Consider the following 15,612-nt stretch of genomic DNA (forward strand, 5'->3'; position numbering starts at 1 on the left):
GCTGCTCCTCCACACACACCTCTCTACATAGGGGATGGCAGTTGGTGCTCATAAGACACTTTGTAGAGAGAAGGGGCAATAGGCAGAGCTCCTCCTCCACACATGCCCCTCTACATAGGAGATGGCAGTTGGTGCTCATAAGACACTTTGCAGAGGGGAGGGGCAATAGGCAGAGCTCCTCCTCCAAACACGCCTCTCTACATAGGGGATGGCAGTTGGTGCTCATAAGACACTTTGCAGAGGGGAGGGGCAATAGGCAGAGCTCCTCCTCCAAACACGCCTCTCTACATAGGGGATGGCAGTTGGTGCTCATAAGACACTTTGTAGAGGGGAGGGGCAATAGGCAGAGCTGATACTCCAAACACACCTCTCTACATAGCAGATGGCAGTTGGTGCTCATAAGACACTTTGCAGAGGGGAGGGGCAATAGGCAGAGCTCCTCCTCCACACATGCCCCTCTACATAGGAGATGGCAGTTGGTGCTCATAAGACACTTTGCAGAGGGGAGGGGCAATAGGCAGAGCTCCTCCTCCAAACACGCCTCTCTACATAGGGGATGGCAGTTGGTGCTCATAAGACACTTTGTAGAGGGGAGGGGCAATAGGCAGAGCTCCTCCTCCACACATGCCCCTCTACATAGGAGATGGCAGTTGGTGCTCATAAGACACTTTGCAGAGGGGAGGGGCAATAGGCAGAGCTCCTCCTCCAAACACGCCTCTCTACATAGGGGATGGCAGTTGGTGCTCATAAGACACTTTGCAGAGGGGAGGGGCAATAGGCAGAGCTCCTCCTCCAAACACGCCTCTCTACATAGGGGATGGCAGTTGGTGCTCATAAGACACTTTGCAGAGGGGAGGGGCAATAGGCAGAGCTCCTCCTCCAAACACGCCTCTCTACATAGGGGATGGCAGTTGGTGCTCATAAGACACTTTGCAGAGGGGAGGGGCAATAGGCAGAGCTCCTCCTCCAAACACGCCTCTCTACATAGGGGATGGCAGTTGGTGCTCATAAGACACTTTGCAGAGGGGAGGGGCAATAGGCAGAGCTCCTCCTCCAAACACGCCTCTCTACATAGGGGATGGCAGTTGGTGCTCATAAGACACTTTGTAGAGGGGAGGGGCAATAGGCAGAGCTCCTACTCCAAACACACCTCTCTACATAGCAGATGGCAGTTGGTGCTCATAAGACACTTTGTAGAGGGGAGGGGCAATAGGCAGAGCTCCTCCTCCACACATGCCCCTCTACATAGGAGATGGCAGTTGGTGCTCATAAGACACTTTGCAGAGGGGAGGGGCAATAGGCAGAGCTCCTCCTCCAAACACGCCTCTCTACATAGGGGATGGCAGTTGGTGCTCATAAGACACTTTGTAGAGGGGAGGGGCAATAGGCAGAGCTCCTACTCCAAACACACCTCTCTATATAGCAGATGGCAGTTGGTGCTCATAAGACAATTTGCAGAGGGGAAGGGAAAATAGGCAGAGCTCCTCCTCCACACACACCTCTCTACATAGCAGATGGCAGTTGGTGCTCATAAGACACTTTGTAGAGGGGAGGGGCTATAGGCAGAGTTCCTCCTCCACACATGCCTCTCTACATAGAAGATGGCAGTTGGTGCTCATAAGACACTTTGTAGAGGGGAGGGGCAATAGGCAGAGCTCCTCCTCCACACACGCCTCTCTACATAGCAGATGGCAGTTGGTGCTCATAAGACTTTGTAGAGGGGAGGGGCTATAGGAAGAGCTCCTCTTCCACACACGCCCCTCTACATAGGAGATGGAAGTTGGTTCTCATAAGACACTTTGTGGAGGGGAGGGGCTATAGGCAGAGCTCCTCCTCCACACACGCCCCTCTACATAGGAGATGGCAGTTGGTGGTCATAAGGTTCTATGTAACAATCTGTCTTCACTGACTACAGATTTTACCCCAGAGAAAGAATGATCAGTACTGGCCGAGAAAAGAAAGAAGCAGATTTCTCTGATAAGATACATTACAAAGTTGCTTATTTTCATGTGTATTATTGATTACTGAAATAAAAATTAAAACAACGGTTACTCTTTAAGTCAATGGAAAAAAAAAATGTCAAGGTTTTAGGAAGAAGGGGAAAATGCAATAAAAGCCAAAAATGTCTTCAAAGGGGTTAAAAATGTTCTGATCTTTTGACTAGGCTAGGGTAATGAAGACACAATGAGCTGGAATACAAGGCTGCTACCGATGACCGTTTTATTTAAAGCTGTAAACTGCGCAGGCCCTCCGAACCGCAGAGACGTAAATCACCTCTGCTGTGCAGAGAAATCTCGCATTGCACACTATGCGGCGAGGGTTAATTGCATGTTTTTGTCATTTTTCTGAAACACTTGTATTTGCCACAAAATGACACCCATAAGACTTATATTATGGCTTTAAATATAACTTGGACGGCCAGAGCCTGGCGTGTTTACTTCCTGCAGGGAGAATTGCCTATAATTTCTATGCGAGTCAATTAGCCCCAGCGTCTGCCAGGGGACATCTGTACGGCTCAGCTTTACATGCAGGACCAGGTCTGGATCTGTGCAACTCCTGTCTGACGTATGACTCCACGGAGAAACTATGTGTGGGCATGAAGCACAACCGGCTGCTAGCTAGCGCTGCCACAACAATCCGTTCACTGTTTATATGTATCGTGACGAAATTATAGGGTCCTAAACTCCATAGACCTCTCATAAAAATTATCCTAGGAATCCATATCTGGCAGCAACTGAACTCCGCATAATAATAATATAGGGTAAAATAATAATAATAATTTACAAAAAAACATTACAAATAATAAATACTACTTATCACAAAATAATACATATTAAAAAATAATTCTTGACCAAAATTAAATATAATACAGTGGTGTGAAAAAATGTTTGCCCCCTTCCTGATTTCTTATTCTTTCGCATGTTTGTCACACTTAAATGTTTCAGTTAACAAAACAAATGTAAATATTAGACAACACAAGTAACACAAAATGCAGTTTTTAAAAGAAAGTCTTTATTATTAAGGGAAAAAGAAATCCAAACCTACAGGGCCCTGTGTGAAAAAAATGATTGCCCCACAGTCCCCTTAAAACATAAATTAACTGTGCTTTATCACATCTTTGGGAAGCTGAGTTCAATTTCCCTAGCCACACACAGGCCTGATTACTGCCACACCTGTTCTCAATCAAGAAATCACTTAAATAGGACCTGCCTGACAAAGTGAAGTAGACCAAAAGATCCTCAAAAGCTAAACATCATGCTGCAATTCAAAGAAATTTAGGAATAAATGAGAAACAAAGTAATTGAGATTTATCAGTCTGGAAAAGGTTATAAAGCCATTTCTAAAGCTTTGGGACTCCAGCGAACCACAGTGAGAGGCATCCACAAATGGAGAAAATATGGAACAGTAGTGAACCTTCCCAGGAGTGTCCAGCCGAGCAAAATTAGGTGTATGTTCCATTACATCTGACATAGAAGTAACACAGAATTTCTGAAAACAAACATCATACCAACAGTAAAATATGGTGGTGGTAGTTTGATGGTCTGGGTCTGTTTTGCTGCTTCAGGACCTGGAAGACTTGCTGTGGTAAATGGAACTATGAATTCTGCTGTCTACCAAAAAATCCTGAAGGAGAATATCCGGCCATCTGTTCGTTGTCTCAAGCTGAAGTGCACATGGGTAATGCAGCAGGACAATGATCCAAAACACACCAGCAAGTCTACCTCTGAATGGCTTAAGAAAAACAAAATTAAGACTTTGGAATGGCCTAGTCAAAGTCCTGACCTTAATCCGATTGAGATGCCGTGGCATTACCTTAAAAAGGTGGTTCATGCTCGGCAACCCTCCAATGTGGCTGAATTACAACAATTTTGGATAGATGAGCGGCCAAAATTCCTCCAGAGCGTAGTAAAAGACTCATTATCAGTTATCGCAAACTCTTGATTGCAGTTATTGCTGCTAAGAGCAGCCCAACCACTTATTAGGTTTAGGGAGCAATCACTTTTTCACACAGGGCCCTCTAGGTTTGGATTTCTTTTTCCCTTAATAATAAAGACCTTCATTGAAAAACTGCACTTTGTGTTACTTGTGTTATCTTTGCCAAATATTTAAATTTATTTTGTGATCTGAAACATTTAAGTATGACAAACATGCAAAAGAATAAGAAATCAGGACGGGGGCAAACACTTTTTTCACACCACTGTAAATACTAATACTACTACTTATAATAATACTGTATATACTCGTGTATAAGCCGACTTTTTCAGCATATATTTTATGCTAAAAAAGCGCCCCTTGAGTATATACTTACATTCCGGCTGTGGAAGGTGGGGGGGGGGTTGCGGCGGCGGAGGAGCAGTGCACAGGCAGTAGCCGGCTGCTGCAGCTACCACGCGTGCCCGCTGCTAATGAAAATTAATATTCAAACTTCTCCACGCCCATGGGAGTGGAGTGAATATTCATTTTCTTTAATAGCGCATGCAGTATCAGTCGCAGCCACTGGCTTTCAGCTGTGGCTCAGCAATCCTGTTTGCCCGCTATTAGAGAGTATGAATATTCACTCCTCCCCACTCCCATAGGTGTGGAGAAGAGTGAATATTCAATCTCTTTAGTAGCGTGCCCACAGGATCGCTGAGTCGCAGCAGGAAGCCGATGGCTGCGACTGACAGTGTGCGCTATTAAAGAAAATGAGTATTCACTCCTCTCCACTAGCTAAGACCTGGTGTGGAGAGGAGTGAATATCCCTGCAGCTCACCTCAGCATCTGAGGGCGCATGGCAGTGACGTCATGCACTGCTCAGATGCAGAGGTGAGCTGCTGGCAGCAGAACAGGACGCAGCGATGGAGCACAGTGAAGGAAGGTGAGTAGAAGTGTTTATTTTTTTCATGTGTGCAGTGATGAGGAGTCATGTATACCAAGTGCGCCTGGAGCAGTGTCAGTCATAGAGGTGAGCCTGGAGAAGCATCAGTCATAGAAGCGCTCCTGGAGCAGTGTCAGTCATAGAGGGGCTTCTGGAGCAGCGTCAGTCATAGAGGAACGCATGGAGCAGCGTCAATCATAGAGGCGCTCCTGGAGCAGCGTTAGTCATAGAGGTGCTCCTGGATCAGCGTCAGTCATAGAGGCGCCTGGAGCAGCGTCAGTCATAGAGGCGCTCGTGGAGCAGCGTCAGTCATAGAGGTGCTCCTGGAGCAGCGTCAGTCATAGAGGCGCTCCTGGAGCAGCGTCAGTCATAGAGGCGCTCTTGGAGCAGTGTCAGTCATACAGGCGCTCCTGGAGCAACGTCAGTCATAGAGGCGTGCCTGGAGCAGCGTCAGTCATAGAGGCGCTCCTGGAGCAGCATCAGTCATAGAGGCGCTCCTGGAGCAGCATCAGTCATAGAGGCGCTCCTGGAGCAGCGTCAGTCATAGAGGCGTTCCTGGAGCAGCATCAGTCATAGAGGCGCTCCTGGAGCAGCGTCAGTCATAGTGGCGCGCCTGGAACAGCGTCAGTCATAGTGGCGCGCCTGGAACAGCGTCAGTCATAGAGGAGTGCCTGGAGCAGCGTCAGTCATAGAGGCGCTCCTGGAGCAGTGTCAGTCATACAGGCGCTCCTGGAGCAGCGTCAGTCATAAAGGCGTGCCTGGAGCAGTGTCAGTCATAGAGGCGCTCCTGGAGCAGCGTCAGTCATAGTGGCGCGCCTGGAACAGCGTCAGTCATAGAGGAGTGCCTGGAGCAGCGTCAGTCATAGAGGCACGCCTGAAGCAGCGTCAGTCATAGAGGCACGCCTGAAGCAGCGTCAGTCATAGAGTCACGCGTGGAGCAAAGTCAGTCATAGAGGCGCACCTGGAGCAGCGTCAGTCATAGAGGCACGCATGGATCAGAGTCCGTCATAGAGGCACGCTTGGAGCAGCGTCAGTCATAGGAGAGCGCCTGGAGCAGCGTCAGTCATAGGAGAGTGCCTGGAGCAGTGTCAGTCATAGATGAGCGCCTGGAGCAGAGTCAGACATAGAGGCGCGCCTGGCGCAGCGTCAGTCACAAAGGAGCGCCTGGAGCAGCGTCAGTCATAGAGGAGCGTATGGAGCAGTGTCAGTCATAGAGGAGTGCCTGGAGCAGCGTCAGTCATAGAGGCGAACCTGGAGCAGTGTCAGTCATAGAGGCGAACCTGGAGCAGCGTCGGTCATAGAGGCATGCCTGGAGCAGCGTCGGTCATAGAGGTGCTCCTGGAGCAGTGTCAGTCATAGAGGCGAACCTGGAGCAGTGTCAGTCATAGAGGCGCGCCTGGATCAGTGTCAGTCATAGAGGCGAACCTGGAGCAGAGTTGGTCATAGAGGCATGCCTGGAGCAGCGTCGGTCATAGAGGCGCTCCTGGAGCAGTGTCAGTCATAGAGGCGAACCTGGAGCAGCGTCAGTCATAGAGGAGCGCCTGGAGCAGCTTCAGTCATAGAGGAATGCCTGGAGCAGCGTTAGTCATAGAGGAGCGCCTGGAGCAGCGTTAGTCATAGAGGAATGCCTGGAGCAGCGTTAGTCATAGAGGAATGCCTGGAGCAGCGTTAGTCATAGAGGAGCGCCTGGAGCAGCGTTAGTCATAGAGGAATGCCTGGAGCAGCGTAAAGGCCCCGTCACACTTAGCGACGCTGCAGCGATCCCGACAACGATACGACCTGTCAGGGATCGTTGCTGCGTCGCTATGTGGTCGCTGGTGAGCTGTCAAACAGGCAGGCTCACCAACGATCAGGGGAGCAGCGACATCGCGGAAAGAATCTTTCCACGATGTCCTGCTCCTGGTTACGAGCCTGCTGAAGCAGGAGCAGGCTGGTAACCAGGAGCAGGACATCGTGGAAAGATTCTTTCCACGATGTCACTGCTACCCTGATCGTTGGTGAGCCTGCCTGTTTGACATCTCACCAGCGACCACATAGCGACGCAGCAACGATCCCTGACAGGTCGTATCGTTGTTGGGATCGTTGCAGCGTCGCTAAGTGTGACGGGGCCTTTAGTCATAGAGGAGCGCCTGGAGCAGCGTTAGTCATAGAGGAGCGCCTGGAGCAGCGTTAGTCATAGAGGAGCGCCTGGAGCAGCGTTAGTCATAGAGGAGCGCCTGGCGCAGCGTTAGTCATAGAGGAGCGCCTGGAGCAGCGTTAGTCATAGAGGAGCGCCTGGAGCAGCGTTAGTCATAGAGGAGCGCCTGGAGCAGCGTTAGTCATAGAGGAGCGCCTGGCGCAGCGTTAGTCATAGAGGAGCGCCTGGAGCAGCGTTAGTCATAGAGGAGCGCCTGGAGCAGCGTTAGTCATAGAGGGGCGCCTGGAGCAGCGTTAGTCATAGAGGAGCGCCTGGCGTAGCGTTAGTCATAGAGGAGCGCCTGGAGCAGCGTTAGTCATAGAGGAGCGCCTGGAGCAGCGTTAGTCATAGAGAAGCGCCTGGAGCAGCGTTAGTCATAGAGGAGCGCCTGGAGCAGCGTTAGTCATAGAGGAGCGCCTGGCGCAGCGTTAGTCATAGAGAAGCGCCTGGAGCAGCGTTAGTCATAGAGGAGCACCTGGAGCAGCGTTAGTCATAGAGGAGCGCCTGGCGCAGCGTTAGTCATAGAGAAGCGCCTGGAGCAGCGTTAGTCATAGAGGAGCGCCTGGCGCAGCGTTAGTCATAGAGAAGCGCCTGGAGCAGCGTTAGTCATAGAGGAGCGCCTGGAGCAGCGTCAGTCATAGAGGAGTACCTGGCGCAGCGTTAGTCATAGAGAAGCGCCTGGAGCAGCGTTAGTCATTGAGGAGCGCCTGGCGCAGCGTTAGTCATAGAGAAGCGCCTGGAGCAGCGTTAGTCATAGAGGAGCGCCTGGAGCAGCGTTAGTCATAGAGGAGCGCCTGGCGCAGCGTTAGTCATAGAGGAGCGCCTGGAGCAGCGTTAGTCATAGAGGAGCGCCTGGAGCAGCGTTAGTCATAGAGGAGCGCCTGGAGCAGCGTTAGTCATAGAGGAGCTCCTGGCGTAGCGTTAGTCATAGAGGAGCGCCTGGAGCAGCGTTAGTCATAGAGGAGTACCTGGAGCAGCGTTAGTCATAGAGGAGCGCCTGGAGCAGCGTTAGTCATAGAGGAGCGCCTGGCGCAGCGTTAGTCATAGAGAAGCGCCTGGAGCAGCGTTAGTCATAGAGGAGCGCCTGGCGTAGCGTTAGTCATAGAGGAGCGCCTGGAGCAGCGTTAGTCATAGAGAAGCGCCTGGAGCAGCGTTAGTCATAGAGGAGCGCCTGGAGCAGCGTTAGTCATAGAGGAGCGCCTGGCGCAGCGTTAGTCATAGAGAAGCGCCTGGAGCAGCGTTAGTCATAGAGGAGCGCCTGGAGCAGCGTTAGTCATAGAGGAGCGCCTGGAGCAGCGTTAGTCATAGAGAAGCGCCTGGAGCAGCGTTAGTTATAGAGGAGCGCCTGGCGCAGCGTTAGTCATAGAGAAGCGCCTGGAGCAGCGTTAGTCATAGAGGAGCGCCTGGAGCAGCGTCAGTCATAGAGGAGTACCTGGCGCAGCGTTAGTCATAGAGAAGCGCCTGGAGCAGCGTTAGTCATAGAGGAGCGCCTGGCGCAGCGTTGGTCATAGAGAAGCGCCTGGAGCAGCGTTAGTCATAGAGGAGCGCCTGGAGCAGCGTTAGTCATAGAGGAGCGCCTGGAGCAGCGTTAGTCATAGAGGAGCGCCTGGAGCAGCGTTAGTCATAGAGGAGCGCCTGGAGCAGCGTTAGTCATAGAGGAGCGCCTGGAGCAGCGTTAGTCATAGAGGAGCGCCTGGAGCAGCGTTAGTCATAGAGAAGCGCCTGGAGCAGCGTTAGTCATAGAGGAGCGCCTGGAGCAGCGTTAGTCATAGAGGAGCGCCTGGCGCAGCGTTAGTCATAGAGAAGCGCCTGGAGCAGCGTTAGTCATAGAGGAGCGCCTGGAGCAGCGTTAGTCATAGAGGAGCGCCTGGCGCAGTGTTAGTCATAGAGAAGCGCCTGGAGCAGCGTTAGTCATAGCGGAGCGCCTGGCGCAGCGTTAGTCATAGAGAAGCGCCTGGAGCAGCGTTAGTCATAGAGGAGCGCCTGGAGCAGCGTCAGTCATAGAGGAGTACCTGGCGCAGCGTTAGTCATAGAGAAGCGCCTGGAGCAGCGTTAGTCATAGAGGAGCGCCTGGCGCAGCGTTAGTCATAGAGAAGCGCCTGGAGAAGCGTTAGTCATAGAGGAGCGCCTGGAGCAGCGTTAGTCATAGAGGAGCGCCTGGCGCAGCGTTAGTCATAGAGGAGCGCCTGGCGCAGCGTTAGTCATAGAGAAGCGCCTGGAGCAGCGTTAGTCATAGAGGAGCGCCTGGAGCAGCGTTAGTCATAGAGGAGCGCCTGGCGTAGCGTTAGTCATAGAGGAGCGCCTGGAGCAGCGTTAGTCATAGAGGAGCGCCTGGAGCAGCGTTAGTCATAGAGAAGCGCCTGGAGCAGCGTTAGTCATAGAGGAGCGCCTGGAGCAGCGTTAGTCATAGAGGAGCGCCTGGCGCAGCGTTAGTCATAGAGAAGCGCCTGGAGCAGCGTTAGTCATAGAGGAGCGCCTGGAGCAGCGTTAGTCATAGAGGAGCGCCTGGCGCAGCGTTAGTCATAGAGAAGCGCCTGGAGCAGCGCTAGTTATAGAGGAGCGCCTGGCGCAGCGTTAGTCATAGAGAAGCGCCTGGAGCAGCGTTAGTCATAGAGGAGCGCCTGGAGCAGCGTCAGTCATAGAGGAGTACCTGGCGCAGCGTTAGTCATAGAGAAGCGCCTGGAGCAGCATTAGTCATAGAGGAGCGCCTGGCGCAGCGTTAGTCATAGAGAAGCACCTGGAGCAGCGTTAGTCATAGAGGAGCGCCTGGAGCAGCGTTAGTCATAGAGGAGCGCCTGGCGCAGCGTTAGTCATAGAGGAGCGCCTGGAGCAGCGTTAGTCATAGAGGAGCGCCTGGAGCAGCGTTAGTCATAGAGGAGCGCCTGGAGCAGCGTTAGTCATAGAGAAGCGCCTGGAGCAGCGTTAGTCATAGAGGAGCGCCTGGAGCAGCGTTAGACATAGAGGAGCGCCTGGCGCAGCGTTAGTCATAGAGAAGCGCCTGGAGCAGCGTTAGTCATAGAGGAGCGCCTGGAGCAGCGTTAGTCATAGAGGAGCGCCTGGCGCAGCGTTAGTCATAGAGAAGCGCCTGGAGCAGCGTTAGTCATAGAGGAGCGCCTGGCGCAGCGTTAGTCATAGAGAAGCGCCTGGAGCAGCGTTAGTCATAGAGGAGCGCCTGGAGCAGCGTCAGTCATAGAGGAGTACCTGGCGCAGCGTTAGTCACAGAGAAGCGCCTGGAGCAGCGTTAGTCATAGAGGAGCGCCTGGCGCAGCGTTAGTCATAGAGAAGCGCCTGGAGCAGCGTTAGTCATAGAGGAGCGCCTGGAGCAGCGTTAGTCATAGAGGAGCGCCTGGCGCAGCGTTAGTCATAGAGGAGCGCCTGGCGCAGCGTTAGTCATAGAGAAGCGCCTGGAGCAGCGTTAGTCATAGAGGAGCGCCTGGAGCAGCGTTAGTCATAGAGGAGCGCCTCGCGTAGAGTTAGTCATAGAGGAGCGCCTGGAGCAGCGTTAGTCATAGAGGAGCGCCTGGAGCAGCGTTAGTCATAGAGAAGCGCCTGGAGCAGCGTTAGTCATAGAGGAGCGCCTGGAGCAGCGTTAGTCATAGAGGAGCGCCTGGCGCAGCGTTAGTCATAGAGGAGCGCCTGGAGCAGCGTTAGTCATAGAGGAGCGCCTGGAGCAGCGTTAGTCATAGAGGAGCGCCTGGCGCAGCGTTAGTCATAGAGAAGCGCCTGGAGCAGCGTTAGTCATAGAGGAGCGCCTGGCGCAGCGTTAGTCATAGAGAAGCGCCTGGAGCAGCGTTAGTCATAGAGGAGCGCCTGGAGCAGCGTTAGTCATAGAGGAGCGCCTGGAGCAGCGTTAGTCATAGAGGAGCGCCTGGAGCAGCGTCAGTCATAGAGGAGTACCTGGCGCAGCGTTAGTCATAGAGAAGCGCCTGGAGCAGCGTTAGTCATAGAGGAGCGCCTGGCGCAGCGTTAGTCATAGAGAAGCGCCTGGAGCAGCGTTAGTCATAGAGGAGCGCCTGGAGCAGCGTTAGTCATAGAGGAGCGCCTGGCGCAGCGTTAGTCATAGAGGAGCGCCTGGAGCAGCGTTAGTCATAGAGGAGCGCCTGGAGCAGCGTTAGTCATAGAGGAGCGCCTGGCGCAGCGTGAGTTATAGAGGAGCGCCTGGCGCAGCGTCAGTGATCGTTCAGTACATAGTGAGTTGTGGCTATTACCATTACTCCCGCCGCTGCTTGGATCTCTGTTTTAGCTTCAGCCAGCAGTGTGCATCATCACTATAGTTAATGAAACCTCTACCTTGGCACTGCCTCAGAGCTCACTAATTGGCTATGGTGGTTATGCACACTGTCAAGGTGACGTCACTACTGCAGCCAAAAGACTGAAACTCAAGCAGCGGCAGGGAGCTCGGCTGGACCAGGGAAGGGTTATTTTAGGTGCTTTAAAAGTGGAATACCTTTTTAATGGATTATTCCCAAATATGAAGTGATCTCCTATCCTTAGGGTAAGGAACAACTTATGGATTGCTCTAGGTCCCACCGCTGGGGCTTTGCTGTGATCACAAGAATGGAGCTCTGGAACCAGAACCAAGCTCTTCTTCAACCATTTCCGCCAGTCCCATAGACAATGAATGGAGCGGCTGTTGCGCATGTGCACTTCCACGCTGCAAAGCTCCACTCTAAAATGGGACCTAAATTGTGTAAAGCCCCAAAATATCCTTGACTTATAATAATTGGTTATTGCTTATATGAAGCTCAACACCAAATTTAATGTTGCATTCTTGACAGAACATAGTTTACCTGTTTGGACTCACGGACCACCGTCTCCGGTTCATGATCACTAGTCACAACAGGGTCTTTACCGCTGTGATACATTTGAAGTTCTGCTTCTATCTCAGCCAGCTTATCCAAGTCCTGGGGTTCTGGAGTATACCCTTCACTGGGCACAAGCCAGAGAGAAACGTTGGCCTACAAAACAAATATTCATTCATATATACAATTTAAAAATATTAAGGGGGTGATAAAACAATTACAGAAGATATACTGACTCCCATAAACCGCCCCCGGTCCCAGTGCTGCCACAAAGATAGTCTAGTAAATCAGCGCCATAGTCTTTTCCTTTGTGTAGTACAATAAACTATATGACAGTCCTACGACACTGATGACTCGCTCAGTGCCTGCACCCTCTATTTCAATATGGGGCCTTGTAGTGAGGGTTTGTGGACTGGTGAAGGCGAGCTGGCAGCTGATATTTAAGGAGAAGTGGTCGTGGATTGAAATATTTCCCCAAAATTCCTCTGCAACACATGACCTGTTATGTTTCTTTCTCGGGTGGTTGGTCCGCTACACACACAGCTCTGCTGCAGACACACACAGCTCTGCTACATAAACACAGCTGCTACACAGAACTCTGCTACATACACAACACTTACACACACACAGCTCTGCCACTTACACATACAACTGTAATACACACAGCTCTGCTGCAGAGACACACAGTTCTGTCATACACAGCTCTGCTTCATATACACACAACACTAATACACAGCTCTGCTGCAGGCACAACTTTTCTACATGCACACAACACTGCTACATCAATGCATACACAGATTAGTTACAGAACACTCAGTGTCATGCCAGTGACTCTGACGGTTTGTAACCGCCGTCCTACTCACTGCATGCACTGCTCTGTTCCTCCCAGTGTCAAACCATCTCACTGAGCTGCCTCAGCACTGCTATATCCTCCTGTTCTTGGAGAGTTTCCACCTGGCTATAGGGCGGCCAGACTGTGCAGGAATATAAAACCACTGTGTCCGGCAGAGTTTTGCTTCCCTGGCCTATTCCCTTCCAGCAGGGGACATATTAGGCTGCTCCTCCCTCCACGCCTTGCCTGAGCTTAGGTTCTAATTTGAAGTCTGTCACTAGTTCCCTGCTTTATGGTTTTGATTATCCTGTTAACGACCCGGCTTGTTTATTCGTTTTGTATAATCTCTCAGTTTCTAATCCTGGCTTCATATTTTGAGCCTGTGCTGCCCGCCCTGACCTCGGACTTTCTGACCACGTCTCTGTCTTCACCCTTGGTGCCTTGTATTCTGCCTTGACCCGTTGGTCAGCTGCTGCAGGTCAGGGCACTGCCCTGGAGTGGCACCTGGAGGCTACCCTAACGGCCGAAGCCTATCTTCACATCAGAGGCTCTATGAACACCACGTAGTCACCAAGTTATGCCCTTCCAGGGTAAGCCCGGCCTGTGGCGCAGTGAGTCCACACCCATCGCTGGCACACTCATCTCAGGTATATTACCAAAAACATACATGGCTCAGCTATAATATACACTCACCTGGATGGTCTTTCATCCAGCATCCGTGCAGCTTTAGTGTTGTGCAGGTTTCTCTCCTGCCCTGCAATGATCAGACTGATCAGTATGGGGCAGGAGAACAGAGAGCAGTTCTCTCAGTGATTGGGAAGGACGCTATATCTGTGTTTTCCTCCATCATAGGAAGCTGCCTTTGATGCACACACTTTCTTAGCAAGATTTTTTCTGGCTAAAAAATGCATCTGATAATCCAAAAAATACTATACTTCTTGATGCTGTCATCCTTATACCTCAATGGTCTCCACAACAGCTGTGGATGACTGAACAGGGGTGCCAGTGCCGACATCACATGGTGGAATCATTGATCCTTACTGATTATGATGATTTGGATCTGCTTTAGTCGTAATCAGGCACTTAATAAAAATGATAGCGCTTACCATGTCGTAGTCATCACTGCAGCCATCTTGCATATCCCCCAACAGCTGCTCCAGTCGCAGCTTTTCGTCATCCATGAGAAGGACATGTGACCCCGCGTCCTTCGCTAGCTGTAATAGAAACAGTCAGATCTCATTAGTGCCCGGCTCCATCCGAATGACCAGGCACGGCGCTGCCAAACATAACAAGCTTTTACATCACATTTAACAGCACTGCTAACCAGATTAGCTTCCCGACAACTTAGATCAGGGCGCGTAATCACTGAGCCGCTCCACAAACACTTCTGACACACAGGACGCCATTCTATTACATTTCTCTGAGAAGTCTAAGGCTCGTGGTAATAATAGAGGCCATATTCTGAAAACTCCATGACCTCAAAGGGGAAAGACTAATTATAGGGAGTAGTTTGTTTTCTATAGAAGACTCCGGCCACATTACCAACGTGATATATGCAACATGACCAGTAAGTTATATATGGCACAAGGGCCAAACAAGTAGAAAGGAACAACAAGCGGAGGAAATACAAGTTCCCGGGCAGGACACTTTGCTCTGTTGGCGGTTTAGGATACTGGTGCCTTTATGTCAGGCATGCCTAAGGGATCCCCGTAGGTAAAGGTGCAACTGATACTTCTGCAACCCCTATAGCATACATGTCAAACTCTGGCCCGTGAGTCAAATCAGGCCCTCAGGGTGGTGTTATTTGACCAGAAACCCCCCTACTCATTGGATGACTATGTGGGGCCCATTATACTGTATGTAGGACTATGTGGGCCCATTATACTGTATGGAGGACTATGTGAGGCCCATTATACTGTATGGAGGACTATGTGAGGCCCATTATACTGTATGGAGGACTATGTGGGGCCCATTATAATGTATGGAGGACTATGTGGGGCCCATTATACTGTATGGAGGACTATGTGGGGCCCATTATTCTGTATGGAGGACTAAGTGGGGCCCATTATACTGTATGGAGGACTATGTGGGGCCCATTATACTGTATAGAGGACTGTATGGGGCCCATTATACTGTACGGAGGACTATGTGGGGCCCATTATACTGTATAGAGGACTATGTGGGGCCCATTATTCTGTAGGGAGGGCTATGTGGGCCCATTATACTGTATGGAAGACTATGTGGGGCCATTATTCTGTATGGAGGACTATGTGAGGCCATTATACTGTATGGAGGACTATGTGAGGCCCATTATTCTGTATGGAGGACTAAGTGGGGCCCATTATACTGTATGGAGGACTATGTGGGGCCCATTATACTGTATAGAGGACTATGTGGGGCCCATTATACTGTACGGAGGACTATGTGGGGCCCATTATTCTGTATGGAGGACTATGTGGGGCCATTATACTGTACGGAGGACTATGTGGGGCCCATTATACTGTATGGAGGACTATGTGGGGCCATTATACTGTATGGAGGACTGTGTGGGGCCCATTATACTGTATGGAGGACTATGTGGGCCCATTATTCTGTATGGAGGACTATGTGGGCCCATTATTCTGTATGAAGGACTATGTGGGGCCCATTATACTGTATGGAGGACTATGTGGGGCCCATTATACTGTATGGAGGACTATGTGGGGCCATTATACTATATGGAGGACTATGTGGGGCCCATTATTCTGTATGGAGGACTATGTGGGCCCATTATTCTGTATGAAGGACTATGTGGGGCCCATTATACTGTATGGAGGAATATGTGGGGCCATTATTCTGTATGGAGGACTATGTGGGACCATTATTCTGTATGGAGGGCTATGTGGGGCCCATTATACTGTATGGAGGACTATGTGGGGCCATTATACTGCATGGAGAACTATGT

At 51.0% G+C, this 15,612-nt stretch overlaps 1 protein-coding gene across 2 annotated transcripts in view; it reads right to left on the reverse strand.

The window, feature by feature from the left end:
• Nucleotides 1-15,612, reverse strand: part of FSIP1 (fibrous sheath interacting protein 1) — a 58,876-nt gene that overhangs the window by 12,255 nt on the left and 31,009 nt on the right. For both annotated transcript variants that reach the window (XM_073639202.1, XM_073639201.1), the window contains exons 9-10: nucleotides 13,775-13,882; nucleotides 11,825-11,992 (exon numbers count right to left, since the gene is read on the reverse strand). In XM_073639202.1, coding sequence (XP_073495303.1) covers nucleotides 11,825-11,992; nucleotides 13,775-13,882 — 276 coding nt within the window. The remainder of the gene's footprint in view (nucleotides 1-11,824; nucleotides 11,993-13,774; nucleotides 13,883-15,612) is intronic.

Source organism: Phyllobates terribilis, unplaced genomic scaffold, assembly GCF_046119375.1.
Source record: "Phyllobates terribilis strain yellow unplaced genomic scaffold, ASM4611937v1 Scaffold_7__3_contigs__length_470593459, whole genome shotgun sequence".
NCBI lineage: Eukaryota > Metazoa > Chordata > Amphibia > Anura > Dendrobatidae > Phyllobates > Phyllobates terribilis.